Source organism: Pan troglodytes, chromosome 9 (genome assembly GCF_028858775.2).
Source record: "Pan troglodytes isolate AG18354 chromosome 9, NHGRI_mPanTro3-v2.0_pri, whole genome shotgun sequence".
Lineage (NCBI taxonomy): Eukaryota > Metazoa > Chordata > Mammalia > Primates > Hominidae > Pan > Pan troglodytes.
In genome coordinates, this window is record NC_072407.2 from 79757934 (window position 1) to 79772919 (window position 14986).

Consider the following 14986-nt stretch of genomic DNA (forward strand, 5'->3'; position numbering starts at 1 on the left):
AACTGTAAGTCCAATTAAACCTCTTTCTTTTGCAAATTGCCCAGTCTTGGGTATGTCTTTATCAGCAGCATGAAAACGGACTAATACAACAGATTTTTAATTTTATTAATTCTAGAACTTATCACAAATGGAATCAAACAGTATGTGCTTCTTTCACATACAAGGAATTTTGAAACAAATCCATATAGTTTCATAGGTCATCCCTTTTTATTGCTTAGTAATAATTCATTGTATGAGTAATGTTAAGAATAAAGATGCTAAGAACATTCTTATACAAGGCTTTTTGTAAACATGTTTTCATTTCTCTAATATAAATACCCAGAAATGAAATTTATAGGTTATGGGATAATAGTTTGTTAACATTTGAAGAAACTGCAAAACTTTCCCAAAGTGGTTGTATCATTTTACATATACAAGAAGGTGTTTCAGTTGGTTCATATCCTTGTTAACATTTGGTGCTGTAAGCCATTTTCGTTTTACTAATTCTAATGGAAGTAAGGTAATACCTCATTGTGGTTTTAATTGGAAATTCTACAATGAATAATGATGCTAAGCACTTTTTCATATGAATACTGGCTATATATATATATTCTTTATGAAGTAACTGCCTAACAGTCTGCATATAACTTTATCTTCCTTAGTATACTTGGTATAAAAGTACTTTCTGTAGTCCCACTAAGATGTTGAAGAAGCTGGTGATGGAATCTGGTCTATGGTCTTTATTTGCTAAAATTCTCTAATCATTAATAACCAAACACTACCACCTTGTTATGTTTACATCTTTGATTTTTTTTTTTTTTTTGAGACACAGGGTCTCACTCTGTTGCCCAGGCTAGAGTGCAGTGGTACAATCACAGTTCACTGCAGCCTCAAGCTCCTGTGCTCAAGCAATCCTCCCACCTCAGCCTCTCAAGTCACTGAGACTACAGGCAAGTGCCACCACACCTTGCTGATTTTTGTATTTTTTGTAGAGACAGGGTTTCATCATGTTGCCTAGGCAGGTCTCCAACTGCTGGGTTCAAGCAAACTGCTCACCTGGGCCTCCCAAAGTGCTGAGGTTATAGGTGTGAGCCATCATGCTGAGCCCATCTTTTTCACTCCTAAACAAATTCTATTAACATACCCCATGGAGTGAATAAAATCACTTATTACATCATATTTGATTAGATGTAAAAAATTTTTTTCTGTACTTTTATCTTCTTTCATTGAGGCCTAAAGATGAAATAATGCTTTTGTGGCAATTCTGTTTTAAACATTAACTGGAATAAGTAGGACGCTGGCTGGAGCTTAAACATTTTTGCTATTGAAACCTGTTATAATACTTGATTGAGCCATATGAAATCACCATTTTTATAGGTCAAAATGTTCAAATGTTAACAATTTCATATGGTTTAATGAAACTTTACTTCTATTGTTTTGTAAATCACATACTAAATCTTGTTTCAACTTAAAGTATAATTCTTTATATATAAGTTAATTGCTTCCTATCTATTCATCTAATATATATATTTATATTATTGTTACTACTTTTTTGGGGGGGGGTACCAAATTTCTTCATCTGAAGGAATGGTACAAATCAACGAACTTAGGTGGATGTTTTGGTACAACTTATAGAAAAGGTAAAGGAAACCCCAACATGCATGCACTGCCTTGGTGACCAGGGAAGTCACCCCACGGCTATGGGGAAATTAGCCGAGGCTTAGCTTTCATTATCACTGTCTCCCAGGGTGTGCTTGTCAAAGAGATATTCTGCCAAGCCAGATTCGAGTGCTCCCATCTTGTGCAAGTTGGTCACATGGTCATCCAATTCTTTGATGGCTTTCACCTGCTCATTCAGGTAATGTGTCTCAATGAAGTCACACAAATGGGGGTCATTTTTGTCAGTGGCCAATTTGTGCAGTTCCAGTAGTGACTGATTCACATTTTTTTCCAAATGTAATGCACACTCCATCGCATTCAGCCCGCTCTCCCAGTCATCACAGTCTGGTTTTTTGATATCCTGAAGGAAGATTCGGCCACCTCGTTGGTTCTGCAGCTTCATCAGTTTCTCAGCATGCTCCCTCTCCTCATGAGATCGGTGAAGAAAGTATTTGGCAAAGTTCTTCAAAGCCACATCATCACGGTCAAAGTAGTAAGACATGGACAGGTAAACGTAGGAGGCACAGAGCTCTAGGTTGATCTGGCGGTTGATGGCAGCCTCTGAGTCCTGGTGGTAGTTCTGGCGCACCTGCGAGGTGGACGTGGTCCTCATGGCGGCGACTAAGGAGAGGTGGCGGTGGTGGCAGTGGCTGCGTGGCGCTGGGGCGGCGGCGGGGGCCTTGGGGCGGTCTGAGGGTGCCGTGAAGAGGTGAGGGAGGGCTGGTTATGGGCGGCCGGCTGGGGTGGGGGACGAGCGCCGAGTTCCGTCCAAGCACTGTTGAAGCAGGAAACCCCGACGACTCTCGGCAAAGAACGTCTCTATATTTATGTTATTAATTTTGCAACTAGCAGAAATGGAAGTTGCTACGTAACAGTACAAGTTTTAAGACTGTGGTGATGTTATGGTATGAAATTTTCAGTAGATCAACTATGTAAAATTATCCCTTTTTGGTGGATTCTCATTTTTTAAAAATTCCATTTGATTTTTAATTTGCAAAGTTCAGTTATATTTCTAAATTTATCAATCATTAAGAAGGTTGACTTATTAGCTTTAGAAAACGGAACCCTAAAGACTAGATAACTTTTGTTATATAATCCTCTTTTAAGAATTAGGTAGAGGCCGGGCGCGGTGGCTCACGCCTGTAATCCCAGCACTTTGGGAGGCCGAGGCGGGCAGATCACGAGGTCAGGAGATCGAGACCATCCTGGCTAACACGGTGAAACCCCGTCTCTACTAAAAATACAAAAAAAATTAGCCGGGCGTGGTAGCGGGCGCCTGTAGTCCCAGCTACTCGGGAGGCTGAGGCAGGAGAATGGCGTGAACCCGGGAGGCGGAGCTTGCAGTGAGCCGAGATCGCGCCACTGCGCTCCAGCCTGGGCGACAGAGCGAGACTCCGTCTCAAAAAAAAAAAAAAAAAAAAAGAATTAGGTAGAAACACGTTTCCAACACCAGCCGATCACCAAGAAAATAATACTGTTACTTTAAAGAAATTGTTTTAAGAAAAAACAAGAAGCTTTTAATTTACTAGTAAAAAATAATACTTACTAGCTAAGAAAAGCACCTAAATGCAACCTATTAAATGAAAAAGTCAAAGTCAAAATCTCATTTGCTTTACTTGTTCTTCCCTTATCACTTGATTTTCTTTTTTCTTCTTTTTTGAGATGGAGGCCGCTCTGTTGTCGCCAGGCTGGAGTGCAGTGGCGCAATCTTGGCTCACTGCAACCTCTGCCTACTGGGTTCAAGTGATTCCCCTGCCTCAGCCTTCCGAGTAGCTGGGACTACAGGCACACGCCACAATGCCAGCTAATTTTTGTATTTTTAGTAGAGACGGAGTTTCACCATGTTGGCCAGGATGGTCTCGATATCTTGACCTCATGATCCATCCGCCTTGGCCTCCCAAAGTGCTGGGATTACAGGTGTGAGCCACTGCACCCGGCCATCACTTGATTTTCTAAAGAAATCTCTTGCTAAAAAGATTACTGCCTCTTACAAAACTCCACTTCACATAAACTTGCACGTTTAATTGAAAAATGTGTGACAACATCTATCAGTCTTAAGACAATCACTCCCCTGCAATGTAAAAGGAAAAACAAACGTTCTTGCTCCTGTCAAATTCAGTTCTGCTTCCCCATAATTTGAATCCAGTGATCCTGGCTCAGCCTTTGAGATATTCTTCTACAAATCAATCCTTTAAATGTTTGAAGACATTTATGTCTGAGTAAATTTCTGCTAGAAAAAGCATTTTCAGTATTCAATCATCTTCTTTGTGGTTGTTCCCATAATGGACTTTACTATATTAATGTTTCTTTCAGAGTCTGCCATTCAAACAGAAATACCATGCTCCAGGTATGATCTCATCCAAGTCAAATGAGATGATGCCCCACATTATTTTAGGCACTAAATATATATTAGTGACAACTAAGATCTTATCTTTATGAGGAGGCAAAAATTATTACAATGTTTTCTACATTCAACCTCTGCAACAATGAGAGACCTATGTGGACAAGACAGTTTACTATATTTGTCAGTAAGAGTTCCACTGTGTTGGGTTAAAGCTAATTGGAATGTCATGTCATAGAACATCTCATTTATAATATGCATAAACACACCCAACTGAAAATTCGACATAAATTACCATCCTTCCCCAGAAAATACGCATATAATATTCACCTAAAATCTATTCTTTACAAGTTGAGGCCTTTCACAGGTGCCTGCAGCCCCTCTTAGAGATCTTAGAGCCATACTATTCACTATTACATCACCAATTGTTTAGCATAGTACCTATTACACAAGGATGTATGTAATAGAATTTATAAATTTAATGAAATAAAGGAATGTTAGTATGACAATCAGCTGTTTAAAAATTGAATTTCATTACACAAAATCAGAGAGTCAATAAACCAAATGATTTCTGAATGCTCCCAAATATTTCTGTGTTATTTGGGCAATGTTCCCTGGCTCATTGTAAATAGAAACATATGTATTCACAGATGTCATCAAAATGGCTAAAAATAACCTGGCACCATTTTCTAAAGAAATTTGTGGTTGTGAAAATGAGAAAACTATGGGATGGGTATGGTGGTTCACACCTGTAATCCCAGCACTTTGGGAGGCCACAGCAAGTGAACAGCTTGTGCTCGGGAGTTCAAGACCAGCATGGTCAACATGGCAAAACTCCGTCTCTACTAAAAGTACAAAAATTATCCAGGTGTGGTGGTTCACACCTGTAATCCCAGCTACTCAGGAGGCTGAGGCAGAAGAACGGCTTGAACCCGGGAGGCAGAATTTGCAGGGAGCTGAGATCGCACCACTGCACTCCACACTGCAGCCTGGGCAACAAAGCGAGATCCTGTCTCAAAAAAAAGAAAACCAAAAAAAAAAAAAAAAGGAAAACTGCGTGCAGGCATTAATCTACACAAGCATTTCCTTCTGAACAATTGCCACATACACCATTTTGTTTATCAAAAACAAATTTTAACAAATGGAAAGAAGTTTTATGTGTTTTGGGGTGTGTGTGTGTGTGTGTGTGTGTGTGTGTTTAAAAAGAGCAGAAGCCCAAGGAATAAAACATGGAGAAATGGTCAAGCATGAGAAGAGGTGAAAGCAACACTAGGGGAATTTTCTGACCTTTCTGCTGATAAATATTTCTTTAGTGAATAAACTAAATTTCAGTCTTTGGAGTTAGAAAGGTTGTAAGAAAAGCGAATAGCTGGCCAGGCACGGTGGCTCATGCCTGTAATCCCAGCACTTTGGGAGGCCGAGGCAGGCAGATCACGAGGTCAGGAGATCAAGACCATCTTGGCTATCACAGTGAAACCCCATCTCTACTAAAACTACAAAAAATTAGCCAGGCATGGTGGCGGGCGCCTGTAGTCCCAGCTACTTGGGAGGCTGAGGCAGAAGAATGGCGTGAACCCGGAAGGCGGAGCTTGCAGTGAGCCAAGATCGCGCCACTGCACTCCCACCTGGGCGACAGAGTGAGACTCCGTCTCTAAAAACAAAAAACAAAAGAAAAGCGAATAGTTAAAAAGTTAAAAAGGTGGAAATAAAAAGAGAAAAGGTTTATTGAGCATGTATTACAGTGTCAGTACCATTTCTCATATATTCCTCACAACAACTTTTTGAGGAAGTATTATCACTTTCATTTTAAAGTACAGGAATGTAACTCTCAGAAAAATTAAGTACAGTTAGCCCCCCATATCCACAGATCAAAATATTTAGAAAAAAATAAACTAAAGTTAATACAATAAAAATACAAATTAAAACTACAGTATAACAATTCTATACCTAGCATTTACAATGCATTAATATTATAAGTATATGGGAGGACGTGCATAGGTTATACACAAATATTATGTAAAGGGCTTAAGCATTTACACATTTTGTTATCCATGAGGGTCTGGAACCAGTGCCCCATGGATACCAAGGGACAAAAGTAATGTGTCTACAGATGGTAAGTGGATGAACCCAGATTCAAACATAACTGTTAACTCTAAAATTTCACATCATGCATTAAGGTATAATCTATTTAAAACAGTATACATTAGACATTTTTTTTCTTTTTTTTGGAGACGGAGCCTCGCTGTGTTGCCCAGGCTGGAGTACAGTGGCGGATCTTGGCTCACTGCAACCTCCACCTGCTGGTTCAAGCGATTCTCCAGCCACAGCCTCCCGAGTAGCTGGGATTACAGGTGTGTGCCACCAAACCCAGCTCATTTTTTTTTTTTTTTTTTTAGTAGAGATGGGGTTTCACCATGTTGGCCAGGATGGTCTTGATCTCCTGACCGCGTAATCTGCCCACCTCAGCCCCCAAAGTGCTGGGATTACAGGCGTGACCCACTGTGCCCAGCCTTCCAGTTCTTTTTATCTTGAACTCCTCTCATAAATTACACCTCTGCCTCCCGGGTTCAAGCAATTCTCCTGCCTCAGCCTCCCGAGTAGCTGGGAGTACAGGCATGCACCACCATGCCCGGCTAATTTTTTGTATTTTTAGTAGAGATGGGGTTTCACCATGCTAGCCAGGCTGGTCTCAAACTCCTGACCTCGTGATCCTCCCGCCTCGGCTTCCCAAAGTGCTGAGATTACAGGTGTGAACCACCGCACCCAGCCCATTAGACATTATTTTAAACAACTATGACTGATCAATAGTAATCATTATTTCACTGTCATATTTTCTTCATCTACAAAGAAGAAAAGAATGTTTTAAACAACTACGCCAAGTTAATATGGGAAATAACAGAAACAGTGGTATAATGTCATGAATAGATCATATTTAGTCTTTGTATTTAAAGGAGAAATGGTAAATAAATTTTAGTTTAGGACTACTTTGTTTACCTCCGTTTAGCAAATTAATTACAAGGAAAATAATGTAATGATACATGCTTATGAAACAATCTCCCATGAGATTAATCAGTACACATTTATTCTTAGGGAATGAAAATTGAGCTTTTCTATGGGTTATTTTTTCAAAGGATTAATAAATAATCACTAAGAGAAATCTGCTGAAATTCAAAATTGGGCAAAAAACAGATATGAGTTAATGTCAGGAAAGTTTTTCATAAGCTAGCGGTTAGATAGCTATGAGTTTTCCCTACTTTATAGGACCCCGATATCTTCCAAATTAATATAATTTGTGGAATATTTCTAAATAATAAAGTTACAGTGACAGAAAACTAAAGACACAAAGATTCTGTAATAATGGTTCTAGTATTACTCATAGGGTTTAGGTTATATTTCATGGTTATATATTAAACATTTCTGTTCAAATATATTTGTCAACACAAATAAAAAATCAAGATTTTTAAAAAGAGAACTATGACAAAAAAGTGCAATGTGCCCAAGATTTCCTCAGAACTCCAATAAAGAAATGTATGCACAGCAAATAGAATATATACTGTGTCAAGATGAACTGAATAAATTAAAATAATTAGAACTAGTTAATGCTGAATAGAAAACTATAGCTAAAGGCTGGGCCTGGTGGCCCACGCCTGTAATCCCAGCACTTTGGGAGGCCGAGGCAGGTAGATCACCTGAGGTCAGGAGTTCAAGAGCAGCCTGACCAACATGGAGAAACCTCATCTCTATTAAAAATACAAAATTAGCTGGGCATGGTGGCACACGCCTGTAATCCCAGCTACTTGGGAGGCTGAGGCAGGAGAATTGCTTGAACCTGGGAGATGGAGGTTGCAGTGAGCCGAGATTGCGCCATTGCACTCCAGCCTGGGCAACAAGAGCGAAACTCCATTTAAAAAAGAAAAGAAAACTATAGCTAAATAAGAACCAAACAATGCTTTTCTTGTGCTTTTGTCTAACAATGTATTTTTCTGTCCATATTATTTATAATTATTCAGATTCTGGCTTCCTGATGTATAAGGTATGTGTATATAATATGGACTGAACTACTGAATATATTCATTTACTTGACGAATAAAAAACTAAGTGCATACTATGGGTATTACGCTGGATACTAGGTGAGGCCTTGACAACTCCCAAAACTCACACACAAAAAACCACTTCTGTCTGATAGATAACACCCTAGTTTTGAAACAAGATCAATGTACAAAACACACAAATAAGTGTAAAAAGGTTCCAATAAAAGATACCTGACAATGCATTTCCATGAAGAGCCATCTTGATCATCTTGTTCTTCTATGTACATTCTGACATTGTGATCTTGATCCAATTGGTACCAGTACATGAGGCCATCTTTGTCTCGACCAATTGGCTGGAGACGCATAGTATCGGCATCCTCCTCATTAATAATATTCTTGAATTTGAGATTGTCATCAAACTGACACTCACAGAGGTACTGAAAAATAGTCATAACATGACTTAAAATACCTCACAAATATTTCTCCATCACAGTAAATATGATACAACCGTAGAACTGATTCAGGGAAAGCAATGGACAGAACACAAATACTGTATTCCTTCTTTCACTATCCTCTTCCCACTTTCATACAAACTGTTTAGAATAGCCAATATTTTAAGATAACATTTTATATTAATACCATACCAATTTATAGGTTTAACACAACCACTGACACACAAATCAAGTTTTATTTCAAAAGGAATGAGCCCGTTTGCACTAAAAACTCCCAAATCATCTCATGGTATAAGATTTTCTGTTTTAGGCCAGGCACAGTGGCTGACACCTGTAATCCCAGCACTTTGGGAGGCCGAGGCAGGAGGATCGCTTGAGTCCAGGAGTTAAAGGCTAGCCTGGGCAACATGGTGAAACCCTGTCTCTACAAAAAATACAAAAATTGGCCAGGTATGGTGGTGCACGCCTACAGTCCCAGCTATTTAGGGGGCTGGGCTGGGAGGTTGAGGATGCGGTGAGCTGTGATCTCGCCACTGCACTCTGGCTTGGGCAACAGAGCAAGACCTTGTCTCAAAAAAAAATTTCTATTAAAAATTTTTCATATTTTTTTTACATTTTATTTAAAATGACAAATAAAAATTGCATATATTTATGGTATACACCATGGTATTCTGATATATGTGTATAGTGTGGAATGGCTAAACCAAGCTAATAAACACATCTACTACCTAAGAATTTTTGGTGGTGAGAACATTTAAAATCTAGCCTCTTAGCAATTTTCAAATATATTATATATTGTTATTATCTATAGTCACCATGTTATACAACTGATCTCCTGAACTAATTCCTCCTGTCTGACTTTTTGTAGCTTGGGCCAATATCTCCCCAGTCTACCCCTCACCTCCCTAATCCCTGGTAATCACCAATCTACTGTGATTCTATGAGTCTGACTCTTTTAGATTCCACATTAAGTAATATCATGGGGGTATTTCTTTCAGTGCCTTGCTTATTTTACTTAACATAATGACCTCCAGGTTCAACCGTGTTGTCACGAAAGCAGGAATTTCCTTCTTTTCATTTTACATTCTTCTGTTGACGGACATTTAGAATGATCCTGTATCTTGGTTATTGTGATTAATGCTGCAGTGAACACAGGAGTGCAGATACCACTTCAAGAAACAAATTCTTCTTCCGTTGGATATATATCCAGTAGTAGGATGCTGAATCATATGGTAGTTCTATTTTGAATTTTTTGAGGAGCCTCCATGTTATTTTCCATAATAGCCGAACTAATTTACATTCTTACAATCAGCATGCAAGGGTTCTGTTTTCTTTTTTCTTTTTTAAGACAGAGTTTCATTCTGTCACCAGGCTGGAGTGCAGTGGCGCGATCTCGGCTCACTGTAACCTCCGCCTCCTGGGTTCAAGAGATTCTCTTGCCCTCAGCCTCCTGAGTAGCTGGGACTACAGGGGCGTGCCACCATGCCCAGCTAATTTTTGTATTTTTAGTAGAGACGGGGTTTCATCATGTTGGTCAGGATGGTCTTGATCTCTTAACCTCGTGATCCGCCTGCCTTGGCCTCCCAAAGTGCTGGGATTACAGGCATGAGCCACTGCACCTGGCCTCAAGGGTTCCCTTTTCTGTACATCTTTACCAAACTTGTTATCTCTTGTCTTGTCTTTTTGATAGCCATCCTAACAAGCATGAAGTGATATTCCACTGTGGTTTTAAAATGCATTACCCTGATAATTAGTGATATTGAGCATTTATTCATATTATCTGTTGGCCATTTCCTACGTCTTTTTCTGAGAAATGTCTACTGAAGTCCTTTGCCCATTTTTAAATCAGATTGTTTTCTTGCTGTTGCTTGAGTTCTTTATATGGTTTGAATAATGAACTCTTTTAGTAGTTTTATACTTTCGGGTCTATATTTAAGTCTTTAATCCACTAAGATAATTTGTGTATGGTGTAAGATAAGGGTCTAATTTCATTCTCCTGCATGTGGATGACCAGTTTTCCCAGCACCATTTATTGAATAGACTGTCCTTTGCACAGTGTGTAATCCTGATACCACTGTCAAAAAGCAACTGACCGTCAATACATGAGTTTGTTTCTGGGCTTTCTATCCTGTTCCAGTGGTCGATATATCTGCTTTTTACCAGTACCATGTTGTTTTGATTACTGTAACTCGGTAGATTTTTGAGATCAGGTAGTATGATGCCTCCAGTTTTGTTCTTCTGGCTCAAGACTGCTTTGGTTACTCAGGTTCCTGTGGTTCCATATGAATTTTAGGGTTGTGTTTTATTTCTGTGAACAATGCCATTGGAATTTGATAGGGACTGCGTTGAATCTGTAGATCACTTTGGGTAGTACGGACATCTTAACAAGATTAATTCTTTTAATCCATGAACACAGGACATCTTTTCATTTGTCTTTTCTTTCATAATGTTTTGTAGTTTTCAGTATAGAGATCTTTTACCTCTTTGGTCAAATTTACTCCTAAATATTTTATTTTTTGATGCTATTGTAATGAATTGGTTTTTATAATTTCTTTTTTGGATTGTCTGTGATTTATGAGTAGAAACACTTCTAATTTTTGTATATTGATTTTATATCTCGCAATTTTACTGAATTCATTTATTAGTTCTAATAGTCTGTTGGTAGAGTCTTTAGGATTTTTTATACATAAAATCATGTCATCTGCAAACAGTCACAATTTAACTTCTTCCTTTCCAATTCAGATGACTTATTTCTTTTTGTACCTAACTGTTCTGGCTAGGACTTCCAGTACTATGTTGAATATAAGTGGCAAGTGGTCCTTGTCTTGCTCCTGATGTTAAAGGAAAAGCTTTCAGTTTTTCACTGTTGGGTACCATGTAAGCTGAGGGGTTGTATTATATGGCCTTTACTGCACTGATACATATTCTTTTCACACCTAATTTGTTGAGAGTTTTTATCATGAAAGCAAAGTTGAATTTTCTCAAATGTTTTTTCTGCATATATTCATATGATCATATAATATTTGTCCTTCATTCTCTTAATGTGGAGCATCACAACTTTATTTAGTTAATTAATTAATTAATTTTTTGAGACAGAGTCTTGCTCTGTCACCCAGGCTAGAGTGCAGTGGTGTGGTCACAGCTCACTGCAACCTCTGCCTCCCGCGCTCAAGCGATTCTCTTGCCTCAGCCTCCCTAGTAGTTGGAATTACAGGTATGTGCCACCATGCCCAGCTGATTTTTGTACTTTTAGTAGAGATGTGGTTTCACCATGTTGGCCAGGCTGGTCCTGAACTCCTGACCTCTACTGATCCATCCGCCTCAGCCTCCCAAAGTGCTGGGATTACAGGCGTGAGCCACCCCGCCTGGCTTATTTATTTTTTAAAGACAAGAGTCTCACTCTGTTACCCAGGCTGAAGTGCAGTGGCACGATCACAGCTCAAGCAATCCTCTGCCTCAATCTCCCCAGCAGCTAGGTCTACAGGTACACGCCACAACACCCAGCTAGCTAGCTTTTTAAAATATTTTACAGAGAAGTGGTCTCGCTATGTTGCCCAGGCTGGTGCTGAACTCCTGGGCTGAAGTGATTCTCTTGCCTCAGCTTCCCAAAGTGCTGGGATTACAGGTGTGAGCCACTGTACCTGGCCATGTATCACATTTATTGATTTGCATAGGATGAACAATCCTTGCATTCCGGGATAAATCCCACTTGATCATGGTGAATGATCTCATTTATGTGCTATTAAATTTGGTTGCTAGTATTTTGTTAAGGATTTTTGCATCTGTGTTCATTGGGAATATTACTTTTCTTATAGTGTTTGTGTCCAGTTTTGGGATCAGTATAATGCTGGCCTTCTAAAATTAGTCTGGAAGTATTTTCTCCTCTTCAGTTTTTTAGAAGACATTGAGAAGGACTGCTATTAGTTATTCTTTAAATGTTTGGTAGAATTCAGCTGTGAAGCCATCATACCCTGGGCTTTTCTCTGATGGGACATTTTTGACTACTGGTTCAATTTTCTTACTTGTTATTAGTCTGTTCAGATTTTCTATTTCTTCGTAATTCAGTCTTAGTAAGATACATGCTTCTAGTATATATCCATTTTTTTTTCTATATAATCCAAACAATTGTTCATAGTTGTTTCTATGATCCTTTGTATTTCTGTGGTATTGGTTATAATGCCTCCACTTTAATTTCTGATTTAAGTCTTCTCTCTTTCTTAGCCTAGCTAAAGGTTGTCAGTTTTGTTTATCTTCTCAAAAACCAACTCTTAGTTTTGTTTATCTTTTCTACTGTTTTTTTTCTAGTCTCTATTTCATTTAATTTTACTCATATCTTGGTTATTTTCTTCCTTCTACTGAGTTTGGGTTTAGTTTGTTCTTCTAGTTTCTTGCAGTGTAACATTAGGTTGTTATTTGAGATCTTTCTTCTTTTTTAATATGGCCATCGATTGCTATGAACTTCCCTCTTAGATTTGCTTTTGCTGCATTTTGTAAGTTCTGGCATGTTGACTTTCCATTTTCATTTCTCTCAAGAGTTTTAAAATTTCCTTTTGGATTTTTTTTTAACATGTTGGTTATTCAGCAGTCATGGTATAAAACTTTCAATAATTCTTTCTCTCTTCCAGGTTTTAGGTGAACATTATTCTTAAAGGACTATCTATTTTTGAAAGCCTGAGACATATGCAGTTTTCAAGGAAGGTAGATTTTCATTGATAGCTGGCTCTGGAGAATTCTCTTAATAAAAAGATATTCACATACTAGATTGGAAGAACTAACTAACTTTTTGTTATGTATTTTGTATGATTAGGGTATAAGTCAGATTTCTTCCTATCTCTGCCCGGGCAGACAACACATTAAGTTACTTCCTATTATAGCCCTTATGCCTTTGCCTATGTCAGCTATCCCAATGGTCTCTAAACATTTTTGATCAAGCATCCTTACTACTAAAAAAATTTGTAACACACCCTGAAAAGTTACATGTATTATATCCACTTTCTTATGTATTTACATAATAAATACATAGTATACACACTAGTATATAATGTATGTAATACTAAAGTATTACATACTTTTCAGTAGCATCCCCCTAACCTAGAGGTCAGTATGTATACTAAAGTATTACATACATTATAGGAATGCACAAAAAGGTATTTCAAAAATTGGGATTAATAAAAGTTATGAGTATAATTTCTATAACTTTGACTCGCAAGGAATCACAATTACCCCCTTGGGACCACAAGCTGGTCTAGAGACAGATGAACCTGCATGATTGTACACCCTGAAATCTGAGCTTACTATGACGTTTGGTTTTCTGAGACAGGTATCTTTTGGATCTTGAAGACTTCTGTGTAGGCTCCAACAGCAATCAACATCTAACAGCAAAATAACACCTACTCTATAGTCTTATCTAGCTCCAAAATAGTAATATGTATATTGACATTATATTTTAAGGTTCATCATAAAATCTTGAGGTCTTTTGAATAAGAAGCCTACTTACAAAACACTATAAATTTTAGAAGTAGCAAAAACTTCATTAATGTTTTCACAAAGAATATTTTTTCTCCTCTACTATGCTGGCCACTTTGCTACTAATTAGGGCCAACAGTAGGAAGTGGGCAGGAAAAGAAAGGAAAATTCAAACTTGTAAAAAAGCCTACTTTGAGATGACCCATTTAAATCAAGTTGGTTTGGTTATGTGAGGGTTTTATTAAGTACGAAATGACATGCTCCTAGTCATCCAGAAAACAGTATCAAATTGCTAATTTAGTAAATCAGTAGAAAATTATCCACAGTTTACAGTATATAGTAATGATTGTGAAGGCTGAAAACAATGAATAAAACTAATTTGGAGCAACTGCTTGCCCATGTTATTACTGTCCCTACAAGAAGAGATAATTAAACCTAGATATATTTATGCATCAAAAAACAGCACTTTAAAGAATAGATTGTCACTAAAAAATAGACTCCATTGTCCTCTTCTGCTAATAATAAAAATGTCTACTTTTTGTTTATTTTCCAATTTAACCAGGAGTCAAAAGTTAAATTTTAAATTAAAATAACTGTAACAAATAATAGATTTATTACCTTTAAGAGTGCTAGTTTGCATTCAACACTCATTTCAAGATAGCCCTTCTTCTCCATCTCCCATGCCCAGGTACTGTTAAACTCTTGGCATATCTGTCAGATAAAGTTAATATCTTAATACATGAAAGCAATTTTTATTTATGTTTGCAGGCTTGAACAACTATGCTGTTCTTGTTAATACATGTTTATAAAGGAAAGAGGTTACACTAAACAGTCCAATCCAACTGCACCCTAAAATGCATACTACTTAAAATGATAAAAAATATTTACTATTGTTTGATAATTGAATTTAAGGTAAGAAGGGATCTCTGTAGCTCTCTCCTCTGCTATCAAGAACTTTATACATACTTTATAGACACATTTTCCCGCATGAGAGTAATTGTTTCATTCCATCTCTCCAAATGGCTGGAAGTTCCTTTAGGGCAATGACAAAAATTTAT

The 14986-nt window shown here is 37.9% G+C and overlaps 2 protein-coding genes across 6 annotated transcripts in view; both read right to left on the reverse strand.

The window, feature by feature from the left end:
* Positions 1–14986, reverse strand: part of RSF1 (remodeling and spacing factor 1) — a 212089-nt gene that overhangs the window by 72460 nt on the left and 124643 nt on the right. For 4 of the 5 annotated variants that reach the window (XM_001175061.8, XM_054662577.2, XM_009423810.5 and 1 more), the window contains exons 3-4: positions 14547–14639; positions 8242–8447 (exon numbers count right to left, since the gene is read on the reverse strand). In XM_001175061.8, coding sequence (XP_001175061.5) covers positions 8242–8447; positions 14547–14639 — 299 coding nt within the window. The remainder of the gene's footprint in view (positions 1–8241; positions 8448–14546; positions 14640–14986) is intronic. The other variant, XM_016921691.4, reaches the window with a different exon arrangement.
* LOC101058036 (ferritin heavy chain-like) lies at positions 782–2475 on the reverse strand. Its single transcript, XM_054662578.2, has one exon. It carries the CDS (start codon positions 2249–2251, stop codon positions 1700–1702), a length of 552 nt encoding a protein of 183 aa, XP_054518553.1. The 5' UTR covers positions 2252–2475; the 3' UTR covers positions 782–1699.